Raw genomic sequence first — 14,330 nt, 5'->3', positions numbered from 1 at the left:
GAATAACTAAGAATTATGAATCTTGTAATGTCAATAATGTTGATGTTGGGAAAAATTATGGTCTTAGAGAGAGTGAACTTAGTATTAATTTTCAAAGTACATTTACTTGACTTGCCTCCCTTTTTGAAACAGGATCTCATGCATTGCAGGCTGTTCTTGAACTACAATGTAGTCTAGAGGATAATCTAGAAGACTTCTGACCCCCCTGCCTCTACCTCCTAAGTGCTAGGATTATAGGCATGTGCCAACTGACCCTGTTTATATGATGCTGAGGATTTAACCTGGGGCTTGGAGCAAGCTAGCTTGGCACTCTGCCAGCCGAGAGACACTCACAGCCACAAAACTATCTCTGTATAGTGACATATGATACAGTCTACAAGAAAACATGAGGAGATCTTGGGGGGGGGTTGCTTTCCTCTGACATTGTGTCATGAGAATGTGAGCCTTGTCCCATCTCCCCAGTATTCCTTGAGTTCAGGGGTCAGCAGAGAGACAGACTAGTATACGATATGCCATTGACTCTGAAGGCTACCCTCTTCAATTTGCAAATGTAGGAACCTTTGGTCTAGAAATGGGTTTAAGGCATAGCCTGCAGCGATTGTCACTGCTCTGTGGATCCACACAAAAACAGTGAGTGCACCTCCAGTCCTTGTGGCCACTCAGTTCTGTCTGGCATCTGAAGGCGCCTCTAGCTCTTTGCTATTTTCAGTGTACCTGACTTTCAGCAATGGCCTGCTTTGAGCCTGAGCCCTGTGGATGGATGTTTTGAAGCTTGAGGGCCCCTTCTGAACATGGAATTCCTTTAGTGATTATAAAACACAAAATCACCTCATTTATACAGTGGAAGAAACTATAGACCTTCCATTGAGAGGACACCCAATGAAATCTAACTTCTGGATTTAGGCCCAAATGCTAAAGGGCTCAATTTATTATATATATATATATATATATATATATAAAATAGCAAACCCTGGGGAGTGTGGTAAAAAAGATGAGCTTCAGGCAAATGAACTGAAGCATTTTATAAACAACAGTGAGAGTAGTGTTTTTTGCTGGTTTTGTTTTCAGTCTTTTATATTGGCAATCGAATGTCTATTAAAACAAAGTGCTTGGGGAAGGGAGAGTTGGAAAAACAGACAAGCTTTCTCTTAAAGCAGACAAATGTAAACACTATCAAGCCTTCTGGCAAAGGGAGGAAATCTTGCTGGGTGGGGGTTGAGTTGGTATCTCTCCAGGATTCTGCGGACTCAAGTATAGAAAGCACAGAACTAAACACTGGCTACACCTGACTTCAACTGAGGTCCATCTCCTCTGCGTTTTCAATTCTCACTCCTTCCCAAACAGCAAAGGAGCTCATGGTGACCTGGGCTTTGTCAAACTGACACATTTGAGGTTTTAAATTTTAATAAAAATATCAGACAATTGAAATCTTTTGTGAATTCTCAGAGAGGGGAAACAGGTTAGCTATCTAATTACTCTGGATTCTTCAATTACTACATTTTTTAAATTGTGCTTACTAGTCTCAAATATTTTGACTTTTTACATGCTTAAAAAAACACACACAGCTTTTATATCAATTTGGGTAAAGTGCACTGCATAAAAGTTGACATAATACATTATCGCTGCTATTCCCAAGCTTTGGGATGCAAAAAGTCTCTCTCCCTAGATGCAAACAGTATCTGTGAGCAGTTCCATCCCAGGCCTGAGACAACTTCTGAAAAGATGAATGGTTGCAAGTGCTCTATGAATAATTAAAGGAATTCTGGGTACAGAGTCTTCGTGTGGGATCCATATCTCAAGAGTTACCAACTATAAATTGTTACTTTCTAGCTCTGCCTTCTGTAGAAGGTCTGTAGATGAGAGGGTTCTAGGATAAGAATCAAGGTAGAAAAAAGAAAAGAGACAAAAGGTACCAAAAAGGATGTGGCTGCACCAGGCAACACCATTAGAGATTGGGAATTAACCAAGAACTCTCTTACCGTCACTGGAACCAAAGCTTCCATCAATGGATTTCCTCTGAAACCTGCAATCAAGCAAGCACACAAATACATATGTATACACACATGTACACATACTCTTAAGATTCAGCATTTTGTATTATCCTTTACATTCTGTTGAAAATCTTTTAAAATGGCCCCTTGGAGAAATTACTGGTAGGAATTTAAAATGGCATAGTCACTTTGGAAGACAATTTGGTGATTCCCCAGAGAACCAAACATAGACTGACCCAATGATTCAGTAATTCTTTTCTCAGCCATGTACATTATTTAGTAACGCTCATTCATTTTCAGATATAAACTTACATCATAATAAGTGTCTTTTAAAGCACATAATTCAGTGTGTTTTAATATATCCAAAGTCTTGTGCATCTGCCACCAGGATCTAATTTCAGAACATTTTCATGGCCCCCTCTGAAGAAGCTGTATATCTGTAGCAATTACGCTTCCTTCTCTCCTTTTCCCTGGTGCTTGGGAACCACCAATCTAACTTCTGCCTTTATAAATTTACCTCCTCTTGATAGTTTACATAAATGAAATCATGGTACATATGAACTTTTTTGACTGGCTTCCTTGATACAGCATTCTATTTTCAAAGTTATATTGTAACATGTGTTAGTCCATCAATATTTTTATGGTTGAATAATATTCCTGTGTATGTGTACAACATTTCATTTATTTGTTTTCCCTTTATGGGTACTTTTTATTGTTCCTCTTTGATGTGTATTAATAACTGCTGTGACCGCTTGTGTTCATGTTTTTCTATAGATCTATCTTCATGACTTTTGTGTATATATCTAGCCATGAGCTGCTAGGCATGAGGCCACTCTAGGTTTTACTCTCCCAAACTGCTTTCCACAAAGGCTGTAGAGCAAACACTGTTGAACATTCCCACAGCCAAGTCTGAGGAGTCCCATTTTTCCACATGTCTTCCAAGTCTCATTTTATTCTTAATTTTTTATTATGTTCAATCTTTAGAGTTTGGCAACTCATTGCAGCTTGGATTTGCATTTTTCTAAGGGTTAACAATGAACGTCTGTTCATGTGCTTATTGGGCATCCATATATCTTCCCTGGAGAAGTGTCTGTTTAAGTCCTTTACCCATTTTTATGAAATTAAAATATTTAGTTTGTGTGTATGTATGTGTGTTTGTGTGCAAGTATGTGCACATGGATGCACTGCCCCCAAAGGCCAGAAGAGGGCACCAGATTCCCCTGAAGCTGGAGTTACAGGTGGTTGTGAGCCTCCTGAAACTGGAACAGGGAATCAAACTCAGGTCCTCTGGAAGAGCTAGAATCCTTCTTAACCTCTTAGCCATCTCCCCAGCTTCCTCATTAGACAGTTGTGATTATGTTAGTCCTCTGTTGACAATCTAAGATCCTGTTCACAACCGTATTATAACTGCAAACTTCTCTTGGCGACACAAAGTTATATATTCCCAAGTTCTGAGGATTAAGACCTGACATCCTTTTATGGTCATTCTCTTGTATGAGACATTGCTTAACCACAAGTAGGACAGCCTGTGAACACGCGATGCTTTCTTCTTCTTCTTCTTCTTCTTCTTCTTCTTCTTCTTCTTCTTCTTCTTCTTCTTCTTCTTCTTCTTCTTCTTCTTCTTTTTTTAAAGGAAAGTGTCCTCTAATTTCATTAGAGTTGTTTTACAATTTTCAGCATACGTAACCCTAACACTTAATTTTTAAAATGTGCTCCTTAGTAGTTTATTCTTTTAGGTGCTTTTGTAAATGGAATTGTTTTTTATTTCAAATCGTTTTATTTGAAAATAAAATAAGTATTTGATCTTGTGTAGTCTCATTTTGGTGTGAAGAGATTATTCTGAAATGCAAGATTTAGTGGTGGTGGTCCTGCAGCTGTGAATCAACACCCCTGGACCAAGCACTTTAAAGGGATGCAAAGTCACTGTCCCCACTAGATCCTGATACTGCTGGATAGCAGTGCTTCCAAATGGCTCTCTGTCAATCAAATCAAATCCAAAGCAGAGCTGCTCTAGCCCTTCTCAACTTTACCACTGAGTTAATTCCTCCATGGCTTATGTGAGTGCGTGTTTCTCCCTCTGTGGTCGAGGTGGTAATAGAGTATGAAGACTCTTGTTCATCAACCTCTGGGTTAGGACTGGACATGCAGGAGATGACAACTAAGTGTTTGTTGAGTGACAGAGCATATCACTAAGGAGAACAGTTAAGATTCAGCCTGACTGACTCATCCAGAAAAGGAGGGAGAGGTCTTTCTGATCAAATTTGGTGATGGCGATGGGCAAGTGATTATCTAGGCTCCAAGAATATAATGGACTTTACCCAGGCTTGAATGCTGTAGCAAACATGCTACAATTTTCCATGAGAGGAGTTAAGCGATTTCTACAGCTAAGGTGAGGCAGGAAATATCATTTAGTTGGCAAATTTGAAAGGGAGCAGATGAGACTTATACTGGGTTGGATTGTCAAGGTGCACCTTGACAATCAATCTGCAACCTGGCTGGCCTCGGGACTCGCTCATCCTCCAGGAGAAAAGGGGGAAAACCTCTGAGCCTGCAGCTTGAGCCTTGGATGTGTCTGTTCTCTCTGAGACTCCACAGTCCCAGGCTGGCCTGCTAGAATATCAGTGACCAGGAGGCCAGGCTAGGATTGACAGTTTCTTGGGCCTGCCAGCAAGTTACACTTTGTGATCACATCCAGCTGAGATTTCTGAGCCCAGATGTGATGAAACTAAGACTCTAAATTGTGTACTGTCAAGAAATGAGTTGATGGTTTGTGTTTTTCTTCTTAAAGGAGCTATTTCCTAAAGGTACCATTTGGAGACATCAATCAAAATAGAACCATTAAAAGAGCTGAGCCATCTCCCCAGTCCCAGAAAAAAATAGAACCATTAATTGGTCCATCATCTTCTGAGACAACTGTATACTGTATATGTATGTGTGTCTTTTCATCTGTCTCTCTTTTTCTCTTTCCATATATATGGTTATTTTAAAAAATGACAATGTAGTAATAGATAAAAGACTCAAAGATATATGATGAATTGAACTGTTGGGCTTAATGAATGGCAGGGCTGTTGAACAGAACAAGAGAACACATATTCAGTCTCCAGGCCTGAGCACCCATTGTAGAAGACATTAATACATTCACACTGAGACAGGAGATAGAAGTGGGAAGGAAATGGTATTTTTATGACAGGAGAGCATGAAGCTCTTAGCTCCCCAAGACCTGGGGCCATGTCTGTCACAAGCGTTTATTATCATGATCTCATACTGTAAACTATAAATCCCATATACATCAATAACAAAATATAAGGACTTGTCAAGCAAACAGCATTAAGCTCAGAGAGCTTTATTTAGTTGTATGGGAAACTTTGTTTCACTCAGTTCTGTGAAGAAGTCCGCCTATTAGCATTTTCCCTCAGTCTAGTCCCCTATTTAGAATGCCAAATGGTTCTGTCTCTGGGTTTCTATTTCAGTGTGCCTATATTTGGAAAGCGTCTCTGTTTGGGCACTTTGACTGCAGCAAAGTCATTGGCGACAAACTTTCAACAGAATCTGAGCTCTCTGCTGACCTCAGCTGCAGAATTGACAGCTTTAGAGATGGTGACAAGCAGCTAGACATTAGTTCAGGTGTTTTGTCACTTTGGGTGTGGATGGTGCCTATTGGCTGACTAAAGAGAAATCATCCTGCTTTCTGAACCTAAAACATAGGAAGGAAAAGCACTGCTAAGGAGCAGAAGACTCTTCATCGAGACTCTGAAGCTTATCTGAGGCAAAACAGGAAACTTTGTGGCTCCTATAGAGTCATAGCCTTGCTCAGGTACGCTGGGGATCACACTCTGTTGGCTCAGGACGGTCATTTCTCACAGGCCTCTATTGTAACAGGACCCCAGACCTTAGCACAACTGATTCCAAGATGGAAGTGTCATTCAGGCTGTAAGTCAGCATTTAGACAGCCCCACCAGCCAAAATATCTAACCCATCAAAGTCCATATGGTTCTGGGGAAGTCTTGAAATGTGCTAACCTTGGATTTTAGTTTCTGTAGTTTTGCTTTTGGTCTTATTGAATGAAGTTTGTCAGCCCAGAACATCTTTTTTTTTTTTTTTTGTGTGTGTGTGTGTGTGTGTGTGTGTGTGTGTGTGTGTGTTTAAAAGCTCATCCTGAGAAAGGCTCAGTGGTACACTGGGATTGGAACACCCAGTGTAGTTGCTGGCCAATAAAGACTTTCTATTGGCTTAACCCATGTCTGATTGGTCATCTCTGGTAGACACCCTACAACCACTCAGGACACAAGTAAAGCCTGGTGACGACTTTAGGCTCTTGAGCCGGTCTGCCTGAGTTTAAATCCTAGCTCCTTTAGGTATTGGGAGTGACTCCTTGATCAAATTGCTTATCCCCTCTGTACTTTAGCCTTCTGCATAGTGACAATCACAGTAACTCAATAATAGTGGCTCAGGGCATGAGACAAGACAATCTCTTCAGGGCTTAGCGCAGGCATATAGCAGGCATACAGCTATATTTTACACATTAATAACTGTAATTAATTAATTAATTAATAATACAGCAAGCTGGTGGTCCTTCATGTATATTCTTCCCAGGCATGCTATTTGCCTGTATCCTACACTTCTGTTTTAGCACTTTTTTTTGAAAGTCAGGATCTTTGTGTAGCTAATTATGCCTCTGACTCCCTATGTAGCCAAGGATGCGTGACTTTGAATTCCCTGTCTTCCTGGTTCCAACTCCAGGGTGCTGAGCTGGGAACCCCCACGTCAAGGTCTGTTTTTCACCTTGTATTTTAAAGTAAATTTCAATTTGCAAAGATGTTTCAAGGATGAAAAGAAAAATAGGATGTAGAAAATCTATTGATAGATCCTTTACCTTGATCCACTTGTCAGCATCTCTGTCTGTCTGTCTCCCTGTCTTTCTTCATTCTTATTTTCTATCTCTCAGAACGGATTTCACCCAGTAGCCTAGACTTCCAGGAATTCACAAGCCTCTTGTTTCTGTCACCCCAGTGTCTACACCAATAAGCCTGGCTTGAGCTCTCTTAGGCTCTCCTTTCCCAAATGTATAGCACATACTCATCTACATATATATTAATTTAGAGCACTAGGTCATCTACATGTATGTCAGTTTATAGCATGAACTCATCTACATGTATGTTAATTTACAGCACCCACTCATCTACATATATATTAATTTATAGCACATGTTCATCTACATGTATGTTAATTTATAGCACTCACTCATCTATATGTATGTAAATATTTTCTTGTGCCCTTTGAATGTCATTTGAGGTTGTTATAGATTTTACCTTCATTATTTCTACAGAGTGAAAAAATCAAATTCTTCAAATTTAATGCTTGCCTACACAGATAAACCTGCAGAGCAAGGGTTATTTATTTATTTAATGTGTTGTTGGGGGCTCATACATGCTAGGCAAGTTCTCTGCCATGGGGCTGTATCGAGGCCCACTGTTTGCTTTTTGTTCTGAGGCAGACCCTAAGTTGCCCAGGCTGGACTGGAATCATTCTGTAGCCCAGGCTGATCTTGAATTGGAGATCGCTTTTATTTATTTATTTATTTTTTAGTTTTGCTGAGGTTCAGATCCAAGACTTGCACGCACTAGGGAAGCGCTTTCCACAGAGTCACACCCTCAGCCCTAGGTTTTCTGGGACAAGCTCTCCACTTGGCAGCTCAGGCTGGCCTTGAACTCTCTATGCAGTTCCTATAGACTTTAAACTTGCCAATCCTCCTCCCAATTCTCCCACCTCCCACCCCACCCACACCCCGAGTGCTGGGATTACAGGCACATCCCAGGTGGAGAGCTGGTTGAAGATAATATTTCAACTTTTTTTATAAGAGTGTAGAAAAGAGCTGTTTCCTGACTGAGAAATGGGCCTTTGTTATGCTAAGGAAGCAGCACCTCTCCGTCGGTGTGTAGCTTACCTAAGGCTCTGCTCTCATAACTCTTGGCTGTATGTAGATTTTTTTCTCATGTTTAAGATGTAAGCCTCTTGTCATCCTTTTGTAGATGTTTCTCAGAAAGCACAACAAAACCAGAATTCTCAAAGCTCAACCCCGCAGAGAGAAGCAGAGAGCGTTATAAAATTTTATTTATTTATTTATGTTTAAAACCATGGGGGTGGGGGTGGGGGTGGGGGTGGAGGGTGGGAGACGCTCCAAAATTCTTAGGCAGGGAAATTTCCTTGCTGGAATTACAGCAAGGTTAGTGTTCCCTTCCCCCCGAAGGAACATTTTACTGGGAGATTGGTGCACCTGGTAATATGAATCAAAGCACATCACTCCAGCTGTGGACTCTACCTCAAGATTTACTCTAGGCATTCAATTTACTTTTCCACAGAATGCTTCAGTTTGTTTCTAGGCTCCATGCTGGAAACAGCTGGCGATGCCCTTCAGTCTGCGGGATTTACAGAGAGTATTCTCAGGTATAAACACAGACAAGTTGCCTTACTGTTGTGGTTTCACAATGAAACCTCTACCAGCATGTTATGTGAGACATTGACTTCCAGTCTGCAAGTGAGCCAAATATTCTTTCATTCCACCTAAGAGAAACCTGCAGAGCAAGCACAGGAGAAGCAGCAGCTCGCCCACGACCGACTGACCGACCGACCGACTGCACTCAGTGGCCAGTCGGGGCTCTGCAAAGCCCATGCTCTCAACATCACACAGAGAGGCTAAGAGGATGAAGACCCGGTGGACCTACCTCACGTAATGGACAAGCATGAAGAGCAGGCATCCCAAGTAGAAGGACAAGAAAACGAATACGCTGAAAAGACTAGATTTCACATACACGGATTCTGCCGAGAGAGAAATAGGACTGTGTTGGGGGCAGCGCCGGTTAAGGGGTCGGCCTCTGTCACATCCATGACATCCTAATGAAATGTCACTGGCGCTGAGAACCCTGGGAGGCCACTGGGATGCTACCCGTGAGTGGCTGCGTAGTGATGACCTGAGAAGATCACTGTCTACAACTCTAGAATTGAGTCTCCTCCTCCTCTCCGCCTCCATCCCCCTTTTCTGTTATTTCTCTTCCCCTCCCCTCTTCTTCTTCCTCCTCCCCCTTCCTTATCTCTAGTTCTCCTTCCTTATTCCCTCCACCGCCTCGTTTGTGCTGCTGGACCTCATACAAGTTAGGCAAGCACACTACCGCCAAACGCACCCCAGCCTGATTCCCTTCGAGAAGATCTATTCCTATCTGTAGATTAATGTACTTTAGTATTTTTATGATGGCTCCCCTTGGAAGGGAGACATTAGTATTTAATGACATGATAGGTCTCCCCACAGAGGACTCTCCACCACACTCCAGAGCCAAAACCAACCTTTGATGGATGGGACAATGGTCACTTTCAGGTTCTTTGATCGTTGTAGATTCCAGGTCTGGTTTTCATTTTCTGGTTAAAAAAACAAACAAACAAACAAAAACAAAATAATAACATATAAACAAACAAGACACAGAACACAATGGGCCAGATATGGGTCTGAACAGTTGTATTATACAGAGTCCACTCTGACTGATGTACGAGAACTGGAGGAAGGTCCAACATCTAACATGTCAGGTGTGTCTCTGGTGAAGACGCTCAGATTGGCCTTTGCTTGGGTGCATTTCGGTAGCACCAACTGACGTAAATGTAATAGAATGGCAGTTTTCCTTCTCCATTGTGAAAGATTTGACCTTTCTCCTGATGTCCACAGACATCTCAAGAGAAACATGCCCAAACCAGACAGCCACATCCTCCTTAGCTTGCATTTTTCCTAGCCAGCAAAAATGTTTTTCTTTACACAATCATCAAAGGCCCTGGATTTTATTCAGGAACATTAGACGACGCTGGTAAGCCTATAGAGTTACATAATTAAGAGATTAAAGTACACACACATAGAAATGTCACCTGACGCCAAGGGAGCCATAATACACTCAACAGAGGACACCCTCTGTGTAGGTGACATGTGGCCCATTAGCAGGGAGGTCTGTGTTCTCAATTAACAGTCTGCTCTACTCTCTAGGCAACGCAATTCTTTGCATTTGCATCAGAGCTTATATAACCCCTCATTATTGGGATAAGTCATCACACTTGGCTTTCTTACTGTCTTGTGAGGTACAATTTTGACAACTGGGATAAACTAGATTTTCCTTGCACGTCCTTGTGGAAGGATGACTGCTGATGCATAGTAGTGACTCCTTCTTAGGAAGTGGACTTTAAAAATGTTTTTATTTCATTTATTCTATTTCTGAACATGCGCGTGTGTGCGTGTGTGTGTGTGTGTGTGTGTGTGTGTGCATGTGTGTGTGTGTGTGTGTGCGTGTGCGTGTGCATGTGTGTGTGTGTGTGTGTGTGTGTGTGCATGTTTATGGAGGCCAACTTACTGCAGTTGAGTTTCTCTTTTTACCACATAGAATCCAGGGACAGAGCTCAGGTGAGTTGGCAGCACCCCACTGGCCCCAGAAACAGACCCTTTTGCATTTACATCATAGAAGCAAGGGAAATGCTTACTAAGTGACCTCACTTTATATAGACTAGTACAAGACTTTTAAAAAATTGAAAAGCTGCACAAAATCGATTCACTCAACATTCTAGCATTGAGGGGGATAGGAGCTCATGAACTCTACTGAGGAGCTATTGACAGTGGATGGCTTCTGTATAAGGGGAAAAGGGCGGCCCCTGATAAACTGACCATCCTCCAGTGGATGAGCCCACACCCAGGAATAGTCATTACAAACTGGGCTCTGTGTGTTATTTAACAAAATACACATTAAAGAGGACATGACGTTGGGAGAAAGTAGGGAGGTAATGGGTAGATCTGAGAAGAGTTAGGAATAGAAGTGGGGGTTGAATATGATCAAAATACATTGTATAAAATACTCAAGGCATTAAAGTATTATATTAGAAAGCTGAAGGTATGAAGGGACATTTTTGTGGTAGCCATACTACCTTTAGCAATGGAATTAACTTTATTTTATTTTTTATCTAAATGTCTCTGGAGTGCCTTGTCAAGTCGCTCCTGTTAGGCCCTCAGTGAGAACTAGAGATGAGCTTTGGCCTCCTTTCCTTCCCTCCCAAGTGTCCCTCAGTGCCTCTTACCCTGGATGGAGAAGGATCCGCCACAGGCATAATCTTCAGGTTTTATCACAAACACCACGAAGAACTGCTCATCTGGGAAATCCTTCTTCTGGGTAAGACAGAACAATCTCATGATTCCCAGGGAAGAAAGACAGCCAGGAGGAGACAGTGGGGGTGGGGAAGTAAGGGAAAGGAAGAAAAGAACAGGTCACCCCTGCTCTCTAAGTCCCCAGAAAGGGTTCCGACATTCTCACACTCTGCTCCAGACCATCCATGAAGAGTACTCCATCCAAGAAATGAATATAAGTGGATACATGGAGAATTTAAAAATCTGTGCTCCTGTGAGGACTTAGTACTATAATAAACACAACAAGCCATAGCATCAATTGCCTAGATTATCCAATGGCATTTGTATATACATATACATATACATATACATATACATATACATATACATATACATATACATATACATATACATATACATACATATATTTGAGATGGTCTTGCTATGTAACCCAGGTTGGCCTTGAACTCTTGATCCTCCTGCTTCAGCATTCCTGCATGCTGGCATTACATGGACGCATCCAGGAATTTATCAGTTTTAGTTTTAAAAGTAACTTGTCTAAAATCATGCAGTAAATAGTTAAATAAATAGAACCGTACATTATAGTCCTTTAATCCAGGCATTTTTGTCATGCTCAAATTTCTGATATTGTGTTTGGTTCTCTGAGAAAATGTATAAAACTGAAGCGTAAGTCCAGAAAAAGAATAACAGTTTACTGCCAAATTCACTGAAGGAGGCCCTACTGCCAGCGTGGCTATGCTGTGCCTTTCATCAACCCGGGAAGAGAGATAATCAACTGAGAAAAATGTCTTCCTAAGATGGGTCTATAATAGGCAAGTCTGTGGAACATTTTCTTGATTAATGATTGATGTGGGAGGGCCCAGCCCACTGTGGATGGTGACCCAGGCAGGTGGTCCTGGGTTGTGCAAAACAAAAGCCAGTGGAGCGAACCATGGAAAGATAGCCAGGAAGGAGCATTCCTCCATGGCTTCTGCTTCATTCCCTGCCCCACATTCCTGCCTTGCCTTCCTGCATGAGGAACTGTGATATGGAGGTGAGGTATAAGCCAAATAAACCTCTTCTTCCCCAGTTTGCTTTTGGTCATGGTGTTTTATACAGCACTGGAAAGCAAATGAACATCTACTCTGTTGTTGTTTGTTTGTTTTGTCCTTTTATATTTGGAGGATCACATCATTCGCCTATGCTAAGGAAGAAATAAACATGAATAATAAGGCTATTAAATCCTTGATGCTCAAAACCTGAAGTTTGACTGATAGAAAATTTTAGGCCTGATATCTAAATTACACATAGCTTCTCTCCATTTTTCATGTATTAATCAACAAGCAATGTTGCCTTAGGCTACAGGGACAGTTCAGGTCACAGATTTCTTAAGTACCAATCTAGAGACTGGGATAGACTGTTTCTTGGAATATGATGACATAATGTATATCCACTTTTGCTCTAAAACACCACTGAAGTATCAGTTTAGTTACAAATACCAAAAGGACAAAGTGCTCCCCAAATAGGGCCCATATGCCTTGGGATCTGTTATTTTGTCTAGAGTTCAATCCAACTTTTGGTGAGTGCTACTGGTAGAAATTATTATAATATGTTCAATTGCTTTAAATGGCTGTAATAAACTTTATCCTAAATTACCACGCCTCATTGAATAAATTGGAACCACCTGGCCTCATCCCTATAAGCAATCTGTCAGATATATGTCCTACCACACTGTAGAGTCCCAAGAACCCCCAAGGGGATAAAAGAACACCTGGAAGGGTAGCGTCGCCCACCACCACCCAGGCACTGAGTGCAAGCAGAACACCATTTATTTTTAAACCCATCAGAAAGAAAAGAGATCCAAGGACCACGATGAACAGGTTTCCAGCGGGCAAGTGACTATCAGTTGGGCCCCACGACTGTTGTGACCTCAGAAGCAACGACTCACCTGCAGCGTGATGGCAGCTTGCCTGGTCATGGACTGATAGACACCATTGAACTCCACATTGTGGTCCAGATCATACACTGGGCACTAAAGCACATGAGAGACAAGAGTCACCTGCTGCACCTCCACAGGCAGCTGTCATCGGTAGGCCACCTCCATCGCAGGCCAGGGCAATCAAATTACTCTAGACACCATGACACTTTTCTGTAGACCATTCACAAAATGGTCCTTTTAAAACTTGGGCTTTGCACGGCAGGGTGGCGCACACTTTTTAATCCCAGCACTTGGGAGGCAGAAGCAGGTGGATCTCTGAGTTTGAGGCACGCCTGGTTTATAGAGTGAGTTCCAGGACAGCCAGGGCTACACAGAGAAACCCTGCCTCAAAAAACAAACAAAAAGCAAAACAAAACAAATAAAAAAAAAAAACCCAAAACCTTGGACTTTGACCTAAAATGTTAGAATCACTCTATATTCAAGAGAACTATAAAAAGATTGTTTTAAAGTATATAACATTTCCCCCTACCCCCTTTTTGTGGTTAACATTTTGTAATACACAAAAGATTGTGATAACAATCTAAAACCAAAACAGGTGGTAGGTTTTTATCTTATTTTTCTCATTGAACTCACAACTGAGTTTTCTTTGGTCTTGGTCCACCGTCTCCTGCCCATTTGTCTTTGGACTGGTAAGAAGCCAGCTACTTCTTATCGGTCATCAGTGTCAGCAAACATGACTGCCACTTGGGTGCATGGGCGTTATTTGATACCTTGTTATTATTTGCCATTTGGGGGTGATGGATGGTAAGAGGAGGACACAAGTCCCCAGCCCGTCTACTCTGGAACACTATGGTCTTACAAGCTGGGAGGCTGACACAACAGTATCGGGGCTCACCATGATATTCTGAACCGAGACAACGGAACACGGATAAGCCTTCTCAGACACCACTTTAATGATAACGGAGTCCACGTCTTCAGGAAATTTGTATAGAAAATACTGAGAATGAGAAAGAGACATGTATTAATCTTGGGAAATGTTTAAAGAAACTCAACCCATCGTCCCACACGCATGGGATTGTTTTCCCTGCTCTTATGTGTGGATTTCTGACACAGAGCTCAGTGACTGGTCACTGTTTCAGGCGTCTGTTCACCTCATACATACTGAGCAATGAGCTGTTCCCCTCAGAGCGCTGTGCCAGACATGAGGAAGATAGCGGCGAAGGCAACTGGCCATTCACACAAGGCTGCCTTTCCGTTT

General features: G+C 41.8%; 1 protein-coding gene across 2 annotated transcripts in view; it reads right to left on the bottom strand.

The window, feature by feature from the left end:
* The window catches only part of Sidt1 (SID1 transmembrane family member 1), a 97,676-nt gene that overhangs the window by 33,483 nt on the left and 49,863 nt on the right, over positions 1 to 14,330 (bottom strand). For both annotated transcript variants that reach the window (XM_052158082.1, XM_052158081.1), the window contains exons 5-10: positions 13,968 to 14,069; positions 13,082 to 13,165; positions 11,088 to 11,175; positions 9,330 to 9,401; positions 8,714 to 8,807; positions 1,980 to 2,023 (exon numbers count right to left, since the gene is read on the bottom strand). In XM_052158082.1, the coding sequence (XP_052014042.1) occupies positions 1,980 to 2,023; positions 8,714 to 8,807; positions 9,330 to 9,401; positions 11,088 to 11,175; positions 13,082 to 13,165; positions 13,968 to 14,069 (484 nt within the window). The remainder of the gene's footprint in view (positions 1 to 1,979; positions 2,024 to 8,713; positions 8,808 to 9,329; positions 9,402 to 11,087; positions 11,176 to 13,081; positions 13,166 to 13,967; positions 14,070 to 14,330) is intronic.

The sequence above is a fragment of the Apodemus sylvaticus genome, chromosome 15 (assembly GCF_947179515.1).
Source record: "Apodemus sylvaticus chromosome 15, mApoSyl1.1, whole genome shotgun sequence".
Lineage (NCBI taxonomy): Eukaryota > Metazoa > Chordata > Mammalia > Rodentia > Muridae > Apodemus > Apodemus sylvaticus.
The sequence above is the reverse complement of the archived record's forward strand: the minus strand, read 5'-3'. Positions and strand labels throughout refer to the sequence as shown.